This window comes from Phalacrocorax aristotelis, chromosome 23 (assembly GCF_949628215.1).
Source record: "Phalacrocorax aristotelis chromosome 23, bGulAri2.1, whole genome shotgun sequence".
NCBI lineage: Eukaryota > Metazoa > Chordata > Aves > Suliformes > Phalacrocoracidae > Phalacrocorax > Phalacrocorax aristotelis.
In genome coordinates this window covers 7,974,362-7,999,350 of record NC_134298.1, presented here as the reverse complement: position 1 = coordinate 7,999,350, position 24,989 = coordinate 7,974,362, and the positions used below count along the sequence as shown (strand labels likewise).

At 38.6% G+C, this 24,989-nt stretch overlaps 1 protein-coding gene across 7 annotated transcripts; it reads left to right on the top strand.

The window, feature by feature from the left end:
* Positions 1 to 987: 987 nt before the first annotated feature.
* Positions 988 to 23,250, top strand: MPP3 (MAGUK p55 scaffold protein 3). Of its 7 annotated transcripts, none has more exons than XM_075117285.1 (18): positions 988 to 1,093; positions 2,271 to 2,389; positions 2,884 to 2,961; positions 4,977 to 5,057; positions 5,595 to 5,732; positions 6,656 to 6,737; positions 8,326 to 8,411; positions 9,922 to 9,996; positions 11,083 to 11,279; positions 13,081 to 13,145; positions 14,304 to 14,324; positions 16,064 to 16,105; positions 16,536 to 16,700; positions 17,368 to 17,448; positions 18,841 to 18,934; positions 19,711 to 19,792; positions 20,620 to 20,742; positions 21,660 to 23,250. In XM_075117285.1, exons 1-18 carry the CDS (start codon positions 1,069 to 1,071, stop codon positions 21,837 to 21,839), a joined length of 1,734 nt encoding a protein of 577 aa, XP_074973386.1. In that variant the 5' UTR covers positions 988 to 1,068; the 3' UTR covers positions 21,840 to 23,250. The 7 variants fall into 7 exon arrangements, with proteins under 7 accessions (XP_074973386.1, XP_074973385.1, XP_074973384.1 ...); XM_075117284.1 differs by having other exon boundaries at positions 21,657 to 23,250; XM_075117283.1 differs by having other exon boundaries at positions 19,711 to 19,819.
* The last annotated feature ends 1,739 nt before the right edge of the window (positions 23,251 to 24,989 follow it).

Below are 24,989 nucleotides of genomic sequence, written 5' to 3'. Positions count from 1 at the left end.
AGTACGTTGTAGAGAAACTCAGGAGCGTAGAAAATGCTGAACATGTATATGCTAATTTTCTAGGCAGTACTATGGTATTTTTCAGGCAGCTAATAAAAATAAAGTTGCATCAGAAAACCATCAAACTCGTGTCATGCGATCAAAATAGATTTATCTACAAATAGAAACTCAAGGAGCATCCTTTATTGCATTTAGCAGAGTTGGAGTATGCCAGATGTCTTTCTAATCCTTTTTGCGTGCTGTTATGATTGTTTATTTTTCTGCAATTAGTCTGATGAATTTTATGAGCATGAACAAGATTTTAAATGCCCTGGAACACACCTTGGACTGGTGATGACAAGCATAGACTCAGTTTTGCAGTTTGAAATGAAATTGCTGTGGAGTCACTTGCTCTCACTGACAAGAAGAATCAGCAGTAAAAGCATCTAATGGCATTTTTGAGCAATGGAAGCAGCCTTATTTTTTGTAGCATCCTTCATGCCCATGACCAAGGTTGTTGGAGTGATGCTCCTACTAGCTTTAATTAGTTGCATGTAACTGTAGTGTGGCCTGCATCAGAATGTCAGGGGGATGTAGAGTCCTTTGCGGTGTGCTTTTAGGAAGCCCTGGAACATCTTGTCATGACAGTGTCTTCCTGCATGCTCTCTCTGTTTCTGTGCATATGGTGTTTATCGTTGCTTTTAGACATCCATTCTGCAGCATGCTTTTTTCTTTTCTGTCTTTTCAGACAGTTGCTTAGGCCTTCTAAAACTATCTATCTTGAGAATAAAACAGGGAAGCATCAGCTTTATCCAAGATACCATATGGTTATTATATAACATAATATTTCTCATGTTTTTACTTACATAGCAGAATAACTGCAGGACTCTGCCTGATTCAGGTTAAACGTAACACTTGAGAGAAAGATGTACTAAGAATTTACTATTTTTACGTGATTGCCATTTTTCTTGCATGCTTGAGCTTAGGTATTATCTTTGCTCATTTCAGGACTGCCTCTGAATCGCAGTCCAGAAAGAAGAAACGATCATCTTGATTTGAACGTTTGTCTCTAAGATTAAGAACAAAACCATGCCAGTGCTTTCGGAAGACTCAGGTAACTAATCTGCATGCTTTCAACAGACCAGTGACTGAAATATTAGTGTATGCGTTTCACACAGGAAATTAATTCAAACTGAGTTAAATAAAATAGAATTAAGGCAATTCAACTAGATTTCTTAGCAATTACCTAAAAGAAAATGAGAAAGGTGGACTATAAAAGGTGGAAATGAATAAAGTTAGATTTCAGGAAATGCCTAGGTTCATAAGAACCCTAGCGCCCCTGGATATATGCTGGTAGACAGGCTCCTATGGACAAACTTGGACCTCTTAGCATAACACTGGCTTCTGTGCATGCTTATTAAAAATCAGTCCTTATATCTCTGCTGCTTGCTGTGCCACTTCTTAATATTTTCTGAATAGGTGTTGGTAAGCTTTGTTAATGTTCTTCCTTTTGACTTAAAAAACTGTGATTCCATTCAAGGCTTGCTAAGCAGTGTCTCCAATACTGTACCCAGGGTGAAGCCATATACACTAATGATAATGAGTTTTAAAGCAGAAATGAATTTGAGACTCCTGGATCCAAATACACTAAAGTTCATGGAGAGAATAGCCAAAGGAGCAGGTTTTAGCTGCCCTACCCTGCTTTTTGTTTTGTTTTCCCAGTCATCGTCCAGCAGGAAGAAACAAACATCTGTCTGGCTCTGTGCACTGCAAAATTAGAAAACTTGCTACAAGCTTTGCTTCCACTGCAGTGGAAATCTACATCAGTCCTTTCCTCCTCTGGTCAGACCTGACTTCTAACAGGTGCCTCAGAGGTACAAAGGGCAGGATAACACTTGTGAGCAAAGTTGCTCGGGAAGTAGAGCTGGTGGCTGTGCAACGGAGGAGGTAGTTCAGTCATTTTGCGAGTCTGCTGTGGCACTCTAGTAATTCAAAGTTTCTTAGAGGGCTAGCTGTTCTAGAAACAAAGAGTAATTAACATGAAGGGGGAAACTTTGAAAGTGATGTCTTTATATAATGCTTTGGTAGCTTTTACCTTAATATGATACCTTAAGCTGTGTTTGCCACTGAAGAAGGGAGCATGAGTGGAAGATAAGCACAAATCTCTCTTCAAACTTAATGATCACCAAAGTGGTAACCAAGTAAATGTAGCTGACGTTAAGTCTGCGATAGAAGGTCCTGTGAGACATACTGTCTGCAAAACTTTTGTTCTGTCTTGAATTTAAATTTAGGATTGCATGAAACTTTGGCCCTTCTGACATCTCAGCTAAGACCTGATTCAAATCATAAAGAAGAAATGGGATTCCTTAGGGATGTCTTCAGTGAGAAGAGTCTCAGCTACCTGATGAAGGTAGAAGTTCATTTATGAACGTACATTTTCTTAGAGGTTACTTATTCTCTGTTCCCTTGATTTATCAACCATTTACTTTGCCAAAGCTTTTTTTTTTTGGTAGAATTCTATTCTGACCAAAGTATGTTGTGTTTAAGCACAAACACTACAAACATTCATTGACGATTAATGCGTTTGTTCAGAAAAAAACATTTCTGCCTTGATTGCCAAAGTACAGATACAATGCCCCATAGCTAAAAAGCAGTGTGAGATGGCTTCATTTTTTTTTCCCTAAATGCTGCTGAAGTCTTAACAGATTTTCTGGCTGTCTGTGAGACTAGCATGAGCAAAAAGGAAACTAAAAGACTTCTAAACAAAACAAAAATAACCCCAAGAGAGATAATTTTTCTGACACTTATCTGAGAAAAATTCTATTCCTTGAATATTAAAAATATTCCAGTGCAGGTATAGTTTTGTATCTCTTTGTAGTAATATCCCTGAATAATCTTTTTCAGATTCATGAAAAACTCCGTCATTATGAAAGACAGAGTCCAACTCCTGTTTTACATAGTGCAGCAGGATTAGTTGAAGATGTGAGTAAAAAATCTTGCCTCCTTATTTTGCTATTATTTAAGCTTGCTTTTCTAACAGATCAAAGCTTTGCAATTGTGCTATATGTCTACATATTTCTCATCTTCCCCGACTGTTTTTAGGAATCTGTTGGCTAGTTTCACTTATGATTGATCAAGGAAATAAGAGCTCAAAAATGTCAAGTTGTTAAATGTCCAGTGAAGATGGACGCAGGCAGGTGGAACTGAAGGATGTTATTAACGGCCTTCGTAAGGGAGAGGCTGCAAAAAGCATTCAGTCTTCTCTTGTCAATAGACTATCCCAGCTAGGCATTCAGTCTTAAGACTTAAATCCATTACAATCCAAGCAGCATTGCTGTTCTCATAGAATGGTTTGGATTGGAAAGGACCTTGAAGGATCATCTAATGTAACTGCCCTGCCATAGGCCAGGCAATCCTTCACTAGGTCAGGTTGCTCAAAGCCCTGTCCAGCTTGACTTTGAACATTTCCAATGGTGGGGCACCCACAACTCCTCTGGGCAACCTGTTCCAGCATCCCATCACCCTTACTGTAAAAAAATTCTTCCTTATATCCAACCTAAATCTGACCTCTTTCAATTTAAAACTGCTGCTGCTTGTCCTGTCACTATAGGCCTTGATAAAGAGCTTTTCTCAATCTTTCTTTTAAGTCCCCGTTATATGCTGAAAGGCAGCAGTTCAGAGCTGGAGCCTTCTCTTTGCCAGGCTGAACAACCCCAAGTCTCTCAGCCTGTGTTCATAGGAGAGGTGTTCCAGCCCTCGGATCATTTTCATGGTCCTCCTCTGGACACACTCTAACAAGTCCATGTCTGTCTTGTCTTAGGGACGCAGTACTCCAGGTCGGGGGGATCTCACGGGGACAGAGTAGAGGGGGAGAATTACCTCCCTCAACCTGCTGGCCATGCCTCTCCTTATGCAGCCTGGGATACAATTGGTTTTCTGGGCTACAAGTGCACACGTACCTGATTTTTTTTTTCGTCCACCAGTATCCCCAAGTCCACAGCGCTGCTCTCAATCAATTCATCCCCCAGTCTGTTCACAGAGTAAAGTTGTATCTTAGACTTGCTTGTAACATGCCATGTGCCTGAAAAACTGAAATTTATACTGCCTTTGACAGCTCTTTACTAGTGGCTTGCATCTGTTTCTTTTGAAAGCGTAGCAAAGGGCTGTGGAAGGTTTGGGAGCTAGAATTCCTTCCTTTGCAAAGCCAGGAGACCCCACTGTGCCATCTGAACCTGCAGCATACCCCTCTCCCCTTTCCCACAAATAGCTTACTGCCTCCATGAAAGTTTTGGCACTGCTGCCTATCAAGTCATATGAAATTACCATCCCCTAAACAGCAGAGGAGACATTTTGTACAGGACTGTATGACTTCTCTCTCTAGAACCCTTTACAGGAAAAGGAAATATCTCTTGCTTCAAGCCGGTCTCTCTTCCTCCTCACTCCCTGCCCCTTCTGTCACCCAACCAGCCTAGTGCAAAAGAGCTTCCATTATTTCTCTAATCTTTTGTTTGGAAGGCCTGAGTCTCCAGGGCATCTTTTGGTATCCAGGCTTTGCAGGGGAAGAAGGGAACTTCTGTTGCACGTTCCGCGCAGGTAATCTCCCTGATTACAGGGAGGATTAAACTTGTTTATTGCAGTACAAGCACAAGAGTGTCGTTTCACACATTGCTTACGGATACCATATAGAATTTAGAATTTCTGAACTTGTTCCTGAAATTATATTGGCGCAGTCACTCTTAAAATCGTGTGTGTAGGGGCTAGGATCCTGATTTCTGATGACGTCTTCCTGCACTATCTAAGAAAAATAAAATAGATAAAGAACTTTCCATTTCTTTTAGGATTCATGCATTATTGATTGGGATTGGTTTCAATCTGTGCACACTACTTTGAAAGATGATAGAAGCTAGCAAATGCTCACCAGAAACACTTACTTGGAAATATATTATCTTGTTTGGTGGGCTCCTTTTATTTTGAGGTTGTTAATTTTTATTTTAAAGGTAATAGAAGAATTGCAGACCACACCAGTGAATAATGAAGAGAAAGAGCTACTTCAGCTGTTGTCAACACCACATCTCAGGGTAAAAAACACACCAGGGACCTTAACAAAATTCCTTTGCAGAATTCCAATGGAACATTTTGTAATGGAAAAGTTACACTGGAGAGTCCCTAAGAGAAAGGAGAAACCTCCTACAAACTGTAGTTGTATTCCACTGTGATTTCCTGCAGAGGCTTTAGGATACAAAGGGGATTGAGATGACACAGTGTAGGCCTTTCGTGCATAATGCACCATGTTGGCTTTCCTCTCCTCCTGAATATTTTCTGAGGGAGCAGAAAAGAAAAGGGTACCATTTCTCAACTTCTTGCTTTCCATAGTCCACCTCTTTTCTGTAAGTTTATTATGCTGAGCTGTGTTATTGCCTGGATTTACTTTAAATATTGACATATACCAACATATAGTTCACGTGATGGGCAAGATGATTGCTAAATCTTTTTTGGGAGGATTTATGGTGAGGGTGGGAAGAGGGAGGTTTAAGTTTGCTGTAATGTTGGAAATAAGAGACTGCAAGCTGTAATATTACCCCATTACATTACTGTTTCTTATTTTCTTTACGCAGGCAATGCTCGTAGTACATGACACCGTAGCCCAGAAGAACTTTGACCCAGTCCTTCCACCTCTACCCGATAACTTTGATGATGATTTTGATGAGGAATCAGTGAAAATTGTTCGGCTAGTGAAAAATAAAGAACCCCTGGTACATCTAACCCATCTCTAGTCATAAAACTCTGTAGTGCAAAAGCGTTACTGTGAGTATGGAGGAGATGCTTGAAGATGTCATCAAATAGCCTGCAAAAACAAGGAATGTTCTGAAGCTAGTAAAATAGCATAAAAAGAAGACTTTACTAAATACATCCTCACAATTTTGCATGAGGGGCTTTATAGGCATGGGTTTATAATGCCAGTTAATGCAAATTGTATATGTTGAGCAATTATGCTTAATATACATAGTAATTCTTTTCATATTGTAGCTAACATTCAATGAATTGAAACCTTTGTTTGCATGAAAGTCAGTGATGTATGGTAAGAGTATGCTTGACAGCTGTATGTAAACATTATATTGACAAGGTACTAATATTATACAAATGGGAATGGAAGAATTGATTTCCTAAGAAAAACCAATTCTGCTGGGGGAGAAATCTGCTGAAGTGCTTTTTGTATATGACAGTAGGTAGTAGAAGAGAGCAGTGACTTAATTCCTGATTAAAGCTTTATATTGCCAGCAGAGGTAGGAGAAGAAAAAAAAAATCTAATTACTTGGTTTTCCTTGCTTTTGTATGTAAAAGTGCTGGCTGTATTGTATAAAGAGTCCGAAGACACATGGATGAAGTTTGTAAGAAATTCTGTTTTGCACGCTTGAGTGACTCTGATCACAATAACGTAGGTAGGGTGAGCACTCGGCAAAGTTGGCAGAAAGGTTTGTGCACCTTCCCACCATCACATGACATGGGCACAGGCAGAAGGTGAATAATGGTGAAAATTGTCAAGAAGGAAGACAAAATTTATAGAACAAAGTAATTCCAGTTTAAAAGACACGTTAGTTTACGTCTTATTTCATCGTTTACTTTATCCTAAGCACATTTCTGATGATGGTTTCGGGGGGGCTATGTTTTATTTTAGGGAGCTACCATCAGAAGAGATGAGCATACAGGAGCTGTGATTGTGGCAAGGATCATGAGAGGTGGTGCAGCTGATCGCAGTGGTAAATTTCTGAAGAAAAGGGGATTTAAAATTGCATTTGTAAACTGTTTTAAAATTTCCAAAAAAATGCATGTGTGCACGTACTGTATACACATACCTAGATCAATAACCTCTAACTAAACTTGATGGTTATTCATTCAAAAACTAATTCTTTAGACACAGGTGTTTAAAATACATATAGACTATTGTGTAAAAAAAAAAAAGATAACAGCCTATTGAAATCTTAATAGGCAACTGTTAGATGTCAAACCTGAACTAGTGTGTAGGCTCTCTGTGTAGTCAGTGGAGGGAGATGGACATTGCTGGAGAGCAAATCATCCCAACGAGCTTTAGAATGGGATAGGTTGTTGCTGGAATTGCTTTTCTTCCCTGTTGACTATAAAGGGAGTCTACGCGGTAAGCTCACACTTGACAGCTGACTGTCAGGTGTTGAGTGGCAGGAGACTTCTGTGTGTAGGCTGTCAGCCTGCTTTTGGGATCTACAGGGTTAATTCATACAGTATTTGACCTTCCATTTTCTAGAAGGTGATCATCCAGATTTTATTAAATAAGCTGAATTGACCATATATGAGATTTATAGACTCCAAGCCTCATTTACTTTTTTTAATATACAAGTAATGCAATACCAAAACTAACTAATTACTGTGATGAAAAAATATTATCTAATTACAGCTTTCTTCTTGATCATTATCATTCTTCAAATTAGTGTATTTGGATTAACGTAATGTGAAATGACTGGAGCACGCACTTAGCATTTCTGTATTTCATCAGTAATCTATTTATTTAATTAGATATGTTTTTCTCTGAAATAGCTGCTAGGAAAAAATGCCAACAGAGATGGGAGAAGTAGGTCTCAGCTTTAGGAGAAAGAAAAGAAAGGAATGTGTTTTACCTTTAATATAGTATCTTGGTTTATTCGGAGTCTCGTGTTGTTTTCAGTTTGATTTACTGAGAAATTCTTTTATGTTCGTTAACAGTAGTTATATAACGTGAGTAAAAATTTTTTTTTTGTGGTGTTTTGGGTTTTTTTGTGTTCTGTTTTTTTGTTGTGGGTGGTTTTTGTTTTTGTTTTTTGGTTTTGGTTTTTTGTTTGGGTTTTTTTTTTTTACTGGACCAGGTAAACAAACCTAAAACTTGTAAGGGCCTCTTCACAGCTTGTTAAAAAATTGAGTCCAGTGTTCTTTCTGGGACTGTGTAGTGTTGGTCTGTCAGTTGACAGCCATGTCATTCCTGGCTTTATAGTCAGTGGCATGTCTCCTGACTGTACAAGATCTGATAATCTTCATGAAACTATTCCAGTTTTGCATTCTTAGTGCTGATCCAAATAACTAGGCAGGGATTTTTACAGAGTATCTGGGCACATGTTCTCTATTTCCATGCTGGTCTCCTATTAGACTGTGCTGCACGGGAAAAAAAGGCCATACAGAGTGAGGGTGGGAGACAATGCCAACAGAGGCATTTGACGCTAGTCAGAAATTAAGCTGGGGGAGGGAGGAGAGCAGGTACATCCTATTGACTTCGGTCAGACATCGGGGTAGTGGTGCTTTCCAGTCTGTAGACTTATTTTCATTTGCTTACCATCTTTTCAGGTCTTGTCCATGTTGGAGATGAACTAAGAGAAGTCAATGGTATTACTGTGCTTCACAAACGACCGGAAGAAATAAGTCAGATTTTGGTCTGCACTGATTTTCATTTCAAGATCTTTTTCTGTTAAGTGATCTAGTAATTGCAATAGATAATGAAATTTAATGATGAGTTTAAAATATGCATAGAGCTAAAAGATGCAGTCCCTGCTTGTTTTTCTTCTCCCAGTGCATTAGTCTTTTCCTTTTGACTTGAGAAACTTCTGTGAACTGAATCGGTACCCAGTAAGATACAGATGGGAAGTTACATGTTACTGTGTCAAGAACTTCCCTTTCATGCTTTGTTTATGACAAGCAAATTGCAAATTAAAAGTGCATTCCTAGAAGATAAGCAGTTTATTCATAATACAGTATGTTAGGAAGCTGAAGAAAATCTTGGTTGTCTGTCCAATAGAGCTATCAGTCTGTTCTGTACCAGCAGATTTCTTTTGACATAAGCGAATTCTTGCTTCAAGCTTCTTTAATGTTAATGTCCACAGATCTTAGTAACTCTTTCTAAACCTCCACATCTGTGGTCTGTCTGCTGCGTTGCAGAAGGCAGTGTAGCTCTTATGCTTATTTGACTCCCCTCTTGTGGCTTGGTGTTCCCCCCGTCTCGGTGTGGAGTGGGATTAGGGACACAGTAAGAATGGCAACACTAGGAAGCTGAAGTATCTGGCACCAGTTCCATCACCTAATTTAAATTTAGATCAAAGTAATCCTGAGTAAGGAGAACGACTGCTTTTCACTTGGGCAGGGCGGGGGTGGGTATGTGTGTTAAAATCACATTTTGAAATGCTGTGTAGTTTTATTTGTGGGGACCCTGGGATGCTATCCATCTGTCCCATTTCAAATGCCTGCAGTGTAATAGTTTTCTTTTCATGGTTTGTTTTTCGAGGAAGATCTACAAATTTTTGTTCAAGGTGGTTGTCTGGCTTTCCTTTTTAATCTGTGCAGAATAGCAGGCTTCTCTAGGACAGCGTTCATCTTGTCTAAAATAAGACATCCAAAATAGATCAGATAAACCTAGTCTGCTTTTCCAAAGCACCTAGAAGTGCTTTTTAATTTACTATAACTGATAATCAAAATTTACTAGCAAAAATTTTAGTGAAAGTACATGTTTACTTTGTAGATGTTTACATTTCACCCTAACCAGGTAGCCGCTCTGTGGGAAAATACAGCAATATTTTTCAAAGGAGCACTTTAAAATGGTTAGTCTGCAGAAATTAGTGTCATACTAAAAGCCACAGAAGTATTTAATGCCCTGTAAACTGTAGTTCAGAAATTAATGCAGTTGCTAAAAGCAAATGAAGGAATATTAACGCAGGTCTTAATATGTTCTAGCCAAGTAGTTACTGTGGATGTATGCATGGGGAAGACCCTGTTGTCAGGGATTCATGGATCATCCTGATGGTCTCTGTAAAGAAATTAAATAGTGGGTTAGCTCGGCCTATTAAAGTTCTGAGAAGAAGAGACAGATGCTAGCTCCTAAACTGGAACTTGAATGGTCTGCATTGTGTCCTTGTCCTGCCTTCAAAGTAAAGATATTTCTCTCTCTCTCAGGCTCAGTCTCAGGGATCAATAACATTAAAAATAATTCCAGCCATCAAAGAAGAGGATCGTCTAAAAGACAGCAAGGTACACAACTTAGTGAAATACTGAAGTGTGCGTTTTCATATTTACACAGTGCTGGCATCTCTGTAAATGCAAGATTCCTGATGTTTCAGTGAGGAGTGTCAGAGAGTCATAACTGAGTTGGAAAGATAACAGAGCAGTTTCCGGTTGTAAAATGCAGTGCCCTTTTATTCAGTACAATGACTTAGATGACTTCTTGCTTCCTCACCATCTTGGCACATATTCTTTCATAGCATTTCTGAAATATACCCTCTTCTTTTTGTTCACGTAATTAAAATTGGTGTTCCTGCCAGTCTCCTCTTACCGTGACAGCTGCTATCTGTCTGTAACCTCTGGGAGTTTTGCCACTCGAGTCAAAACAGACCTATCTGCAAACAGCTGCATTCATCATTTGACCCTATTAGCCCACTGCAGACATCAACACGCTTCTCTGAGTGCCTCATTTGCCCTCCTCGATCAGCAATGACTTACTATTTGACTGGTCCCTTACAGGGTTCTTCTGTCAACTTCTCTTTCTGCTTCCTTGCTCTCAGTTGCCAAGTTTTTCCTTGATGCCCCGCAAATAACTTTTAAAAATAGTTCTTCTGTGATGTGTTAAACAATGCGAAGATCCAAATCCATGGTTGAATAGTAGATTTTGATTCATTAGGGGAACATTTTAATGACAGTTTTTATAATTGGGCAGCTTTGCCATAAATCCCTTTTTGTAGTTTTCTTCCTCCCCTTAATTTTTTCTCCTTTGTTTGTTGCATTTTGTACTTACATAGACTGCGAACTGTTTCTTGGGACTTTGAGCTTTGAGTCTCATGTTCCACAATGCAAGTACATAATGACTGGGTATTGAAAATGCTGGGCTATATTCTGGATATTGAAAATTACTGGGCCTGAAAGTTAGTTTATTTTTTCTGCGTCAGTCAAAATACAGATGTAGATTTCCAGGTTTCAGTATTTTTGAGGACTGTAAAGCACAAAGGTGAGATGAAGAGTGTATGTATATAGTTAGCAGTGTAAGCATTGGGAAAGCCTTTTCAAGGTAGTTTGAAGTTCCAAATAGGGCAAGAAGAAAGTATGTGTTACTTTCTTTTACAGGTGTTTATGAGGGCGCTTTTCTGCTATAATCCCAAAGAAGACAGGGCCATTCCCTGCCAGGAAGCTGGGCTGCCATTTAAGAGACGACACGTCCTGGAAGTTGTAAGCCAAGATGATCCCACATGGTGGCAAGCAAAGCGTGTTGGAGATACCAATCTCAGAGCAGGCTTGATCCCCTCAAAACAGTTCCAAGAAAGGTTTGTCAATGAAGATTACAGAATTTTTTTCACACATACAGTGTCGTGCTGAGTTTATGCTATTTTTTTTTTTCACAGGAAATGAAGGGCAGCATCGTGCCAGGGTGAATAGCAGATGCTTAAAGGAAAATGCTAAAAAGCTTCATCCTCTCCAATCATATAATAAACTTCCTAGCTTTCCTTGGCTAGTTTGCTGTTGCTATTGCTTTGTAGCATGAGGACAGAAGCACTTGCTAAACACACATTATGAAATGAAATGTAGAATATCAGTTTCTTGCCCCACTCGGCCTACGGAGACACTGTATTTCACAGACTTGTACTTCCATAGTATAAGAGGAAGTGATGATTTATTGTAACAATTTTGAATTTATGCATGTAGTAGTAGTCAAAAAAGTGTATCTGATCTTTCTTCTGGCTCCTAAGAGAGTATTTAGCTTGGATCTGAATACCTTCTAGACCTTGAAGTTTCTTTGTTTTTACAGTGAGATATGTATCTCTTCTAAAGCAAAAACATCCCTCAAGTCTTGTATTTACAGTACAGAAGTCTTATATTCAAGAAATCTTATATTTAACAAGGAATCTGATTTAGGCTGCTGGTCACATTGTTTGATTCTTACTCCAAATTACTAGATATGTCTTCTTTCAATCGTAGGTGTTACAAAGGCAGGGTATCTGAGAATTAAACAGGTCTGATTCTATTGATGGCCTCCGAAATTTGCATAAGGTTTCCAACAAAGGATTCACTCCACTATATGAGTGCTCCTTTTAAATTTTAGGCAAATTCCGCCTGAACAGCTGTATCCCTCTTCCTGTGCATGCATATATGTCAATAGATGCTGCTGCACTGCAGTCCCTTTTTTTTTTTTTTTTTTCCAGATGTTGTAAACTACATTTCAGTGTATGTAAGAATATAGAAATTGCTTCAGTGCCTATTTCCCCCGAGTGACTGTAAATACCTGAGCATCTTCTTTAGTCTGTTGTGAATGTTGGTCTGTTGCAAAAAAAAACACTTAGGAAGAAAATGTGGTTTCCTTTGCCAACAGTGAGGGGTTTCCTGGGGGTCAGATTTTTGTGCTGGGTTGTTGAGGGTTTTTTTCTGGTGTTGGGGTGGAGGGGTGGGGGTTTTAGAGCAAATTCAAGACTGGGAGATTAGGAATTGAGCTCTGGTTTATGATTTAAACAGCTTAGAAAATTTTACTTGATACTCTGTTCTTCCATTTTCACACAAGCTGAGTAACTTGGTTTGTTTACTGATAAATACAGAAAACTCCAAACTGATCTTGGAAGGCAGTGGCTGATTTCTGAGTATGCATAGCTGTAGTGATCATTTTGGACAAAGCTTATCTCCTTTTGAGTTCTCTTTGAGGTTAGCAGTTTTAGGATTGTGGCAGACAGGAATTTTGCCCATCCTATCTTAAAATGGCAAATAGAAGCTGGATTCTCAGCAGAATTAGAATAGAGTAGAATAGTAGTTGTTTTTTTTAATCTTTAAAAAAAGATTTGGTGGGGAAAAGGAAACAGAAAAAAATAACATCGATGAAAGTAATGTGCTATTGATTTCTGTGCTCTGATGTATGAAAGCCTAAACATTTTAGAATGTTCTCTCTCAGTCAATTATCAGTAGCAATCTGGGACTGTCACAGTTTTAAAGAAAAAGTATTTTAAATGTTGATTCAGAGACATTTTGTGTTTTTCAAGGAAAAGCACTATTTCATACTTTGTTTTCAACACTGTATAACATGCTATAAATTCTTTATAATTTTGAGCTTACTTGGCTAAAGTATAATTATTGTCTATTTAGACGATTGACTTACAGAAGGACGATAGGCACTCTGCAGAATCCCAGAACTGTGAAGAAACCGTTATGTAAGTCTGTTTTGTTCCTGTTCCTTCAGTGATGTCTTAGTTGATATCAGCTTCTCAGTATTTTTCCGTTATTTAAGTAATGATGTCTGAATGTGTTGTGTAATCTGGCATTGATTGATTGATTTACATGGATACAAGCTGCCACATCTGAGGATTTGGGTTTGAGCTTAATCCAGTGTTAGTTAGTGCCTGTTGTTTTCAAAAAACGTGGCTGTCCCTCTCTTCCTACTCTCAAGAACTTGAGGCCTTACACATTGCTTTAAAATTTGCTAGCGTTCACATTATTTCTATGGTTTGAAACTTAAAAGCTGCAAAAGTAACCCAATGCACACTTCTTGAAAATCTTACGTAGTGCATTGCTTGTATGCTTGTATGAAAATAATCTGTAGCTTTAAGAAGGATAAAAATCACTGGAGCTGGCATCTGCATTTCAGGCTTAGCGTTACAGAGCTGGTCTGAAGTAGACTTTAAAGTGATTCTTGTTTACAGCTCTGAAGCCTCTGTCAGTGAATTATTCACACAAAATATGCTATTTGTGATGAAATTGCTAGTCAGTGAAAGGTAGAAGACGTTCTGTGTTATCTGACTATAACATTACTGTTGCTCTTGGGTACTTCAGCACAGCTGTTATTGATGTGTGAGGCAGCCCTGTGACTGTGTGAAGCCAGGCATTGTGCTAGGAGTGCCACCCTCATGTAGACTAGGAATCTGGAAATTGTCCATCTTCAGTGATATAAGTGAACTTCTGACCCGTGGTGCGTGGCACATCTCATGAAGAGATACAGGTATTCTTACGCTACAAAGAGGGAAGGTACTCAACCAAATTATAAAATAGCATTACTGATTTAAATGAAGCTTTTCCAAATTAGTTTCCATTACATTCAATGTTAGGAGGCATGTAATGAGGATTGCTACTTAGGCTTTTTGTCAGATGTTCTCGAGACAATTAAGCGATAACTTGGTATAATACTAAATTTTGGCAAAAAAGTCTTTAATCAGTTGATAAGGTATATTACTGCATTATTTTTTTTTAAGATAGAAAAGCCTGTTAAGCAAATCAGACCAGAAGAACCTTCCTTTCCATTCCCTCTAATTTTACTCAATCATTTGCCAGTCTTTTTAATATCATACCAACTCTGCCTTTCATGCTAACTACAGATGATCAGTCTTCTGATAAAGGTAGGTACTCTCCTAAATCATTTTCTGTCTGAATATAAACAAATAAACAACCAATGCATTTTTTTAAAATACTTGCTTAGCCCCCAAGAGAACGGAATAGTAGATGTAGCTTGTTCCTACAGCAGTGTCTTCCCGAGTTATTAATTAAACTAATCTAATTTGGATTGATGACTTGGGAGTAAATTTGGAAGTTATCATTACCTGATTCAAGAGAAGAGATTTGTGTCTTCTGATACGCATTTACATGTTCTGGTTTGGTAGGTTTCTGAGTGAGGCTGATAGAGTTGCAAGTCAAATGCAGTCTTCATATCTGGTCACAGAATCACGGAATCACGTATCTGGTGTTTATAAAAACATAGATATTGGGGTTTAACGTTTTAGAGCACCTGTATCAGTCCAAATTGATATCTCTTCAGTGTTCATTTGGACTGTTTTCTGTGTTATTTCCATTATGAGCAACTGTGTCGGGCTTATGCAGGTTATGTCACTGGACCACATGCCTTTCCCAATATCAGGTATTTTCTGTTGAATACCTCGTGCTGTGATTCCTACCCCCCTACCCCCAATTACACATGCTCCTTGAGAATAATATTCCAAGTACTGGTATTCCATCAACTTCTGTGAAAGTACTAATCATATTGTATATTTCGCTGGCCGTGACTGGTATACCCCATCAAAGCGCAGTGTGAAACTAAAGCCTACCTTCAACAAAAGAAAGTAGCTCTGATCTTAGCCATGGATAGACATATGTCGCTACTAGTATCTTCTGTTAATGTTGGCATAATTTTTTTATGAGTATACGTTAGCATTGCTGATTACATACCTGCATCCAACTATTAATTAAAAACCAAAGCTCCTTCTCTGGAATGGTGCATTTTGGTAAAGGTTTAAGCTGCATATATTTTTGCCTACGGTTGGTCTTGTCCCAGAACCACAGACCACCTCCTTAAAATGAATTCTGTGGACATTGCAGGGCACAGATGCCTACATTTTAACAAGCCAGGTAGCCCTCTTTCAGGAAGTATGAGAACTTGGTAGTTATCTTATGATTGCAGAATAGTGTTCTGCAGATAAGTACCATGGTTTTATTTTGTATACTTTTAGGGGCCTTGAGGGTGGTTATAGTTTGAGGAGGGGTAGGTTGGCTTTTTTTAACATAGATTTGCGTATTATTTTACATACATGCATATGATGAAAGCATCAGATCTTTACCTTTTTAATAAAGAATTAATACGTAGTGATAATTTAGTCAAAATGAAGGTGTTTAGAGCTCATATTTCAGTCATCTCTGCCTTTTTTTTAAGCCCAAATGATATTGCAACGTCAGAAGCAGCTATATTCTTACACAATCGCACCTATTTATAAAGTCATATATTAAAAAAGAGCTCTGTGTTCGCAGAATCTTCTTTTTTACTTAGGTTTGAATATTTTAACAGCAGCATTGATCAAATGTAATGAATGCTGAAGAGCATAAATACCGGGATGTAAAATTTTCTTGTGCAATATCAACATCAAGGACTTTGTAAAATATAAACCACTAGCCAAGACAAATAATTGTATCATTAATATTTGTGTTAGAAAAGCGTGTGCATATAACACAGGATATAAAACTTATCCTTCCCTCATCAATGAGCCAGACTTGTATCGCAGGCACTGTTTAAGATATCTCCCTCCTCCCCTCTCACTCTCCTCTCCCCTGTGCCCTTACCCTCTGTCCCGTCCCGCTTTTTAATTTACAGAAGACTGTGACTGTGAAGGATATTTCAACGGACAGTACATAGGTGAGAAACCAAAGTCCCCTTCCTCTTCCCTAACACAGCCCCCCCCGCCCCAAGAAACACACACAAAACCAAAAAAGCCCCACCCCCACCTTAAAAAAGAAAAACTAGCTTATTTGCGTTAGAGTTAATTTCCCATACATTCATAAACTAGATTATCTTTGTGCAGGGGCATAACTGGACTTGGGCTTAGCTAACACTTGGCAACTCAAGGTGATACGAGGGTGGGTTTAGTATGGATTGGGTGCTTGGTTTTTTACCTGACAGGCAAAATTTTCATCTATAAGATTAGCACATGTGCACTGATTTGAATATTTAAAAAAAATTGTGAAAGTAACTTGTATTGAAAGACCGAGTAACTTCTAGCTGAACAAGCTTGAATATTTAGATAAGTGGAGATAAGGTTTAATATAGCTTTTGTTTTTCTCTGCAGCTGGCTTACGCAGGAGCTTTAGGTTAAGTCGTAAAGAGAAGGAGAACAATCTGAATGAAGGAAAGCAAGCAGAGCAGGCAGACGCAGCAGAGTTCCTAACATATGAAGAAGTCACAAAATATCAGCAGCAGCCTGGGGAACAGCAGAGGCTGGTGGTTTTGATTGGTAAGATACATAACTGGCTCAAAATTTTTCACATATCTCCCTCTTCCCTTATCACCTGCACTCCAAGCGGGTTTCTTTGGGTGTTTGGTTTTGGTTTTTGTGGTTCTGGTGGTTTTTTTTAAAGGTTTTTCTGGTTTTCAGCAGCAGCTGTTCTCTTCTTTTAAATGACATTAAAAAAACAAACCACCTAAACAACCCAACTCACCAAATCCTTTTGAAAATAATGATGCAGGACCATTTCTCAGTTTTCTGATTCACTTTCCATTGGTTCTCACTCAAACGTGCATTCTTATGCTGTCAGAACAGCTGATGAAAAGGTCAACGTCAGAATTATCTAACAAAATTTTGCATGCAATTTTAACTCCATGTGCTTAACAGCCTGTGTTAAGCCAGTTTCCAGGATGTCATGCAAATCAAGGGTATGTCATAAAACTGGCTGCTAAGAATACAGATTTTCTGACTTAGTGCCCGAACAGCTGTTCAAGGATTCCGTTTGATCCTGATGATGTTCTTCAAAGCAGAATGTGACAGGTCATGAGGTCTCTCATGTGCAGGTTTCTTCAAGCACATTCCTGTATCGTATTATTTGTGTGAAACTGATACTGTTTATTCTCTTTCCAGTATTTTATTCCACACAGAAATCTGTCAGTGCATTCTATTTTATTAGGTTGTTTGGGGGCCAAATTAAGTGAGCTCAAGCAAAAGGTGGTGTCAGAGAACCCACAGGAGTATGGTGTTGCAGTTCCACGTGAGTAAAATTTACTGACTTGTGTGTCGCCACTTTATTCTATAAATCCTGTCTAATAGTGTAGAGCTAGCGGCATTGATGAATGGTAATTTGTGTTTTGACTATTGATTATATGCATACTTCAGAAGTACTTCAAATTATTTTTCTCATTGTAATATACTTTGCCCTTAATAGCTGAATAGATCACTACACGACTGGGCGCGCACGCATTTGGAATTCTGTCAACTCTGACTTTCTTGAATTGTGTTTTCCCAGGTGAACAGGTTGCGTTTTCTCAGTGTCCATTAAAAAAATGAGAAACTGAATACAGGAAGGAAAAAATAAGATCGTAAATTGCAAAAAGAACTAGTGTGAAAAGTCGTATCTTAAGATTCAGCCAAAATACTATGTGTGTTTAAAAGAGGATGATATTTTCCTCAGAATATCATACCAGCTAAAGGTTAAAAAAAAATTAGACAGTAATAAACCAAGTCAAAATTTTTACAAGACTTTAAATTGCTGATTAGTATATCTAGGCTTCTCAAACACGCCAGTCACAGAGACAGAGAAATGAGTGATCCTGCTGCACGGATTTGTGGCTAGTGTTACACTGAAATTTTTTTTGCTGGATTATTTTCTTAAAAAAAAAATATATTACACACATTAAAAAACATCAATATTTGTGTTCCCCAACAAGCTGCTTTTTGCAAACAAAAAAATTAACATTGAGGGCACTCTTTATATGTTATTTAAGACTTTCAGTAGATGTCTGTCAGGCAGACATTCAGTTAGCAGAAGCACTCATATGGGTAATTTCTACTTGAATTTAAACATGTGCACAAAAAATAGCAGACATCACTTCTATGGTCAGGCATATATTTGTAAAATGATCGCCAAAGCTTCTCCTACAGTAATAACAATTATTAGAAGAAACTAGGACATCAAAGGTAAGGGACACAATTATGTAAGTTTCACAGTAGTGTGTGAAAACAGCGAAGGGTATTCTTAGTCTAAATTCAGAGGCAACGTAATAGGACTTCATGTATTTCCTATTCTTATTTTCCAAGTTTCAAAAAAAATGAGAGCCCAGTATTCCAAACAGTTAAGAGGTACTCTCTTTCCACAGGATATGCTCTACTGCTTTTACCAGGCATAAGTAGTATGCCTCCTAATTTTTGTGTTAGTTATAGTATGTTGGGAGCAAAACAACTTCAGTTTTGGTCTTACAATTTTTGAGATTGAGTTTAAAACAAAATTATAATGTTGGATTTATATTTTATATTAATGTGAACTTGCCAGTGTGTAACTGCCTTGTTTTGAGGTCATGAAAATATGACTGGAACTAAACAGAGAAAATATAGTTGTTTGCAAAGACTGATCTGCTTCCTGTGTCTTGCTTCCATTCTTTTCTAGATACAACCAGGTCAAAGAAAAGTCATGAGAAAGAGGGAGTAGAATACAATTTTGTCTCTAAGCAATCATTTGAGACAGATGTGCAGCAAAACAAGTGAGTTAATTTTAAAATACTGGCATAACTGTATTTAAAAAATATTGCTAGTTAGATCTTACATCATATGAATACCAAAATCAGGTGTGAAGTTGGACTAGCTCTATTAGAAGGGTACAGCTTTCAAAGTAAAAAGCTCTTTATTCAGTCTTGACTGTGTGAACTCAGAAATCTAGGAAGAAGCAATGTAGAAACAACGTAGGACTAGCGGGAGGATCATAAGTTAGAACTTAAGCCTGCATATCATAAGTAGTATGATGGGTCAGAATTTAATCTAGTGAAAGTAACAGATATTTAGTTGGGCCTACTTATTGTCCATTTAATATGATGGGTAACAAGTTTTCATAAGTCAACTTTAAAGTGTGTTATAGACTGAATCCATGGATATAAAGGCCTTTCTGTAAGATTGAGTGGGTTTCCTGAAAGTACAGGTATTTGGCTAGTCTCCCAGAAGATTGAAGAATTAGAGTCCATTTCCTTGCCAGCTTTGTTCTATTTTCTGTGAAAAACATCCTCATTCTTCTGTTAGGCTTGAATATTGGTCAATTGAATTAATACAGCTTCTTACCCTATTTGTCAGTAGCACTGATTAGCTATTAGTGACATGTGAGACGACTATTGCTACTGAGCAACCAGAAGGGGGAAAAAAAAATCAGAAAAAAAAGAAACCCTCCCCCCCCTATTTGACTGCTGTGACTTCAGGAAACAGATATCAAATGTTGTAAGGTAACTTACATTCTTTGTGGATGGTACTTAAAAATATATTGACTTTTTAGATTTGTGGAACATGGAGAATACAAAGAAAATCTGTATGGTACAAGTCTTGAGGCAATCCGGTCCGTGATGGCCAAAAAGAAGGTTTGTTTGGTGGATGTGGTACCTGAAGTAAGTTCTGCAGCTTATTTTAAAGAAAGCAAGTATTTCTTACTGGGCTGCCAGCCTAAGTAACCGCTGTTGTTCACCATTTGCAGCTACTTGCCCCGCAGAGAACAGCGATGCTCTCAGAACTTGTGTTTCTAACCGGTGGCCTGACCGGTAGCTGAGCGGAATAGGACTCTTGAGAAAGCAGTGCAGTAGTGTTTACAGTTCCTAGATGTCTGGCTGATACAGCCTAGATGACACTGTACTGGTTCTCACTGTGAGATTTTTCCCTTGCTGTAGGAGAAACATGCATCACTGTCCCAGCCTGCTGAAGTCCTAGAGAGAATACTAAGAGCGTGGATGGGGTTTTTTTCATTCTTGTTCCTTCCTATTGCCTCTAAAGCATTACTAGCATTGTAACCAGTGCCAGTATACCTGCTCCTAATCCCTCCATACTAGGAGTTAATCTTTGGAGTTTTGATTCAGATTTTGTAACTGGGCTAGAAGACTTGTAATACAACCTCAGATGAATTCCAGGTTTAAAATTCCCAGTGTTTGGCCTCTTAAGCAAAGCAAGCCATAACTTGCCTGTCATGTCAATTTTTTTATATATATATAGACACACATACTTCTCTCAGTATCTTTTGCCATGTCCTTGTTCCTGGTATTGCATTGCAATAGCAGGGCAGGTGTGCAGGTAGGCCACGCTCCAGCACTTCACACCACAGTGTGTGCTATTGAAACTGTTGAACCCAGCTTGAATCGATCATTGACATATAACACCAACAGAAAAATGGTGTAACAAAAAAACCATCTATTCACAGGCAGTAAAGCACCTGAGGACTCCTGAGTTTAAGCCTTATGTTATTTTTGTGAAGCCTCTCATTCCAGAAAAGAAAAAACATGCCCTAAAATCTCCCGTGTCAGAAGAAATCTCAGCCCCCCTTGTAAGTATTCTAACCTTAATCTCTTCTTTTTAAGCATGAAAGAAGTATTTGGGCTAGCATTTCTATGGTAGGAAGAGCTCCTCTTCCATGACAGTGAGAGTCACCGTGGGGGCACCAAGTGGGTCCTGTGCCCTTTCAGCTGGAACTTTAGAATGAGATTTGACTCCCTTAAAACTTGGCTATATAAGTAACATGAAGTAACATGCATGCCTTCCACATGAATCTGTGTACATCACTGAAGGCTGTAGCAGGAGAAGGTGCTACTGAACTCAGATAAACTAATAATTCTACGTTTCTGATGAGCAGCCCCATCAAATGGTAAGGGTAGCCACCTATTCCTGACATCTAACCCAGGCTGTTGATCAGGTACATGCAAAATGCAGCATGTGGGTGCCTTATGAGGACTAAACCTAGACCAGCTGCAAACTGGTGATCTGTAAATGTGAACAGAAATACTGCGAGTGCATAATGTCATTAATTTGGGTAACCTGAACTTGAGTTTATATGTAACTGTTCCCTTGGTAAGTTCTCATGTAAGCCCTTAAAATTATTGAACCTGGGGACAGCACTTCTCAACTTCTTTCTCAACTTCTGGGGAGTATTAGTTCCAGGTGTTAGTTTAGGCAGTGACTTTAAATTCATAAAATGCAGTATCACCATCTTGCATCCCTCCTGTAACATGTTTTTTCCCATCCTTATCACCTCTTTCATTTTTGAAAACAGCCTACCACATTCCAGTAGTAGCATACTGCTCCTTGATCTCAGCTGTAATATCTTACACACCCTCTCCTAATGGTGGCAGCTCTTGTTTCATTTCCTTTCAAAGTAGTGACTTACTGTGCTAATATACTTTAAAATGCTAGTAAGTAAAAAGACATGCTGTAAATTTCATACCATCTTCTCACATTGATCAGCAGGATGAAGAACAGCAGGAAATTATTAATTCAGCAGCATTCATTGAAGAGCAGTATGGCCATTTAATTGACACTGTACTGGTGAAAGAAGACCTCCAGAGTGCATGCAATCAGCTGAAAACTATGTTAGAGAAACTAAACAAGGATTCATTTTGGGTGCCAGTCAACTGGGTTAGGTCATAACTTATCATCTGTTTAAGGGAAAGATTGTATAAAAATGTATTGTAAATATATGGATTTTAAAAGGGAAATATGTCAACCTCACTTGAAAATTGCTGGTCTATCTAGAAGGTAACACAAAGACTGTATGAGGAAAAACTGAACAAAGTCTGAAGCTGACACTGCCTTCCTGAATCCAAATCCTTAATAGCAGCTGTCATTTAAAAGTGAATATTCAGCCTAAACAGATCAGTAAAAGACTGGAGTGACTTTTAGACTGTAAATAGTGCATTTTGTACAGTAAAATTGCACAGAGGGTCCCACACTTCCAAAGCATTTAAGTAGCACTAGGCCACTAACCATCTGGAAGTTTCATCCTTTGGCCACAAGTTTTGTGGCTAGAGTGAAGGTAGCTGAACAAGGTACGTTTCAGGAACCGGTCTGCCTACAGAACGAGCTGCTTCAGTGAGGTGGGAGGGATGTCCTTTGGAGACTGTTTACACCATGTCAGGTACTCAAAAGTTCAGCTGGCTGACAGGCCAGCAAAACGTGGTTCCCTTCACTCAATCATCAGTTGCCAATCCTTTCCAATTACACACTAAAACTAGGCCAGTTATGTAAGTAGTATATATTTTAGTGGCTGAGAGATGTGGGGAGGGGGGAGAGGCTTATGTCCAGCTCACACTTCCCAGTGCTTCCAAGTTTTCTTGCACAGGTATGAGTCTGTTCAGCTGTAGCTTATGCCCACTTTACCCATCTCTTCCTACTGACGCAGGACAAATGTGTCAGTGAACACACCTGCATGACTAGCCAGCTCATAAACCAGACATTTTTAGTCTACATGACATTAACTGCATATGATCTACAAATAGGACTTAAGCAGCTTATTTTCTACAAGCTATCTTTGCAAATGTCACCTCATGGGACTCGACCTTGACCCCAACAGAACGGCTCTTTTGAAAAGGCCACTAAAAGGAGATGGCTGAAGTACCAAGTACCAAGATGGGTCCAAGGCATCATCCTTCCAGCATTTATGACTACTTCTGTGTTAAGTCAGGTAAAGCCTTCCAGAGTATCTAATGGGCTACATCAAGTCCTGAAGAAATCTTAACTGTTAGAGGATTTTGTATACTCGAGTCTCCTGAAATATATACAGGATTTTTAGAACGGTGTTGATAAGAAAATGCAGAGAGATGATTCTGGAAGCACATACGCTTTATAATTACTTGAAAAAAATTTTAGTTCATACAGGTGCATGTTAACTGAAACTAGTTCCAGTTTTGTTGCCTGCTGAGGTCTAATCTTTCCTGTGTACTATGCCCTTCAACAAGGCTTTTTTGAGCACTGGTCTAATTTCTTTCATCTTAATAGTATGATGTTGTTCCATTGCATTTAGCAAAACTAACAACACTGTGTATTAAAAGCACATTTCTTATATACCAGTGTCACTGAATCTACGTTAACTCTATCCCAAGAAGCCGTGCAGGACAGTCGCCCATATCCATCTCCTCCAAACGTGCATACCCTAGCAACTTCCATGTACTGTGCTACAAGGGTAAGCGCTTTCCACAGTCAGATATCAGCTCTGACAAGCCAGAGCAGATATGCTGCCAGACTGGTGGCCTCAGCAAATGTACAAGAACTCCTTTATATGTGGGCGGCCCATCAGCTCTGCCACCAGCTTTCTGCAACCTTGTCGCAGCACAGCCACCAAAAGTAATGTGGCTTGCAAGACAGACATACCTTCATCCTATGAAAAACAGAGTATAATATTTTTAAAACTATTTAAGTAACAGCATTTCAAACTAAGCCATGTTATGGAACAGGCAGAATGATCACACCATAGAGCTATATTGCAGATTACAAGTAAGTTTATATATAAACAGGTTTAGAGGATATAGATTTAAAGAAAACTAGGTAAGATACTATCTAAGGGTCAGCATTCACCTAAAGCAAGGTTGCTAACATCTTAGAATATTCCAGATGACTAGCAGTGAATAATTTGTATGTTTTATCATCTAGCATATTCTAATAGTAGAAATACGCATTCAGAAAAGCAAGGCAAATGACATCTGAAGTACACCTGAAGTTAAAATAACCAAGAACTTAAGATGTTAAGATATACCATTGCTATTAAAAGTGAACTGAAATATTCAGAAGTTAATTTTTTTTTTAGTGTATGCAGATACTCTGTATTGATGTATAGTCATAGATACTAACTTGGGATACTGTCAGAAATGGTTTTTTTTTTTTAACGCAAACTAAAGGCAGTGAGAAGCTATGTATTATATGCTAAAGCTTGCAGGTAACTAAGATGAGCTTCAGTTGTTGGGGCGGGGTTGGGGGGAAGAACATGTTCAATGCTCCTATTTATTCTAAAATCCTAGGAAGGGGGTCCATGCAGAAGATGGTTGTTACCAGGACAAGAATCCAATTCTGACAAGATACTGAAGCCCTGCTGCATTAGCCATGCCTGGTATATGCTCCTGCCATTAGGGGGGAAAAAAAAGGTGAGAAGAGATTCTGAAGAGAATCAGAATGCAAGTTTCCCTTAATTCAAAGGCCTGCTTTGTAAATGGCAACAAAAGCTCAAAGTCAAAGTACTTGAACAAACTCCTCCCCCTTACCCTGCTGCTGACCTTGCTCACACCTAAAACTTAGTCTTTCATATTTCATTTCTATGGTTTGTAGTATTGAAGGCTGAGCCTTGGTTAACATCTACAGTTTCCAGGTGGTCTTCTATATGCTAGCTGTATCTGAAACGGCTTCCCTTTCTAAAAACCAGTTGTGTACAGTACATCCAGGGCATGCTTCAGTCAGTAAGCGCAAACGTGCATTCAGATGGTTTTGAAGAATCCATTTCTCCAACCAAATTTCCAACGACAATTTACTATAAACTACGTACCCTCAGCATCACTGAGGTGTGCACAGATTAGGGCCCTGATACCTCTAACCCAGCTTCTTATGATGTATACATTGTTTTTATAAAGTGAAACCTGCATTAGAACAGCATGCCTAATTCTCTTGTGAGGAGATAAGGAATCTTGCAGCAGTCTGCTGAAAGCGTTTGGTGTTCTGCCATTAAAAAAAAAAATTGCTGTGGCTTTTGTCATCAGAGCTAATTCTAAGAAAACTGTAATCAATAGAAGTATACTTCATCCTTTTTTCCCCTAC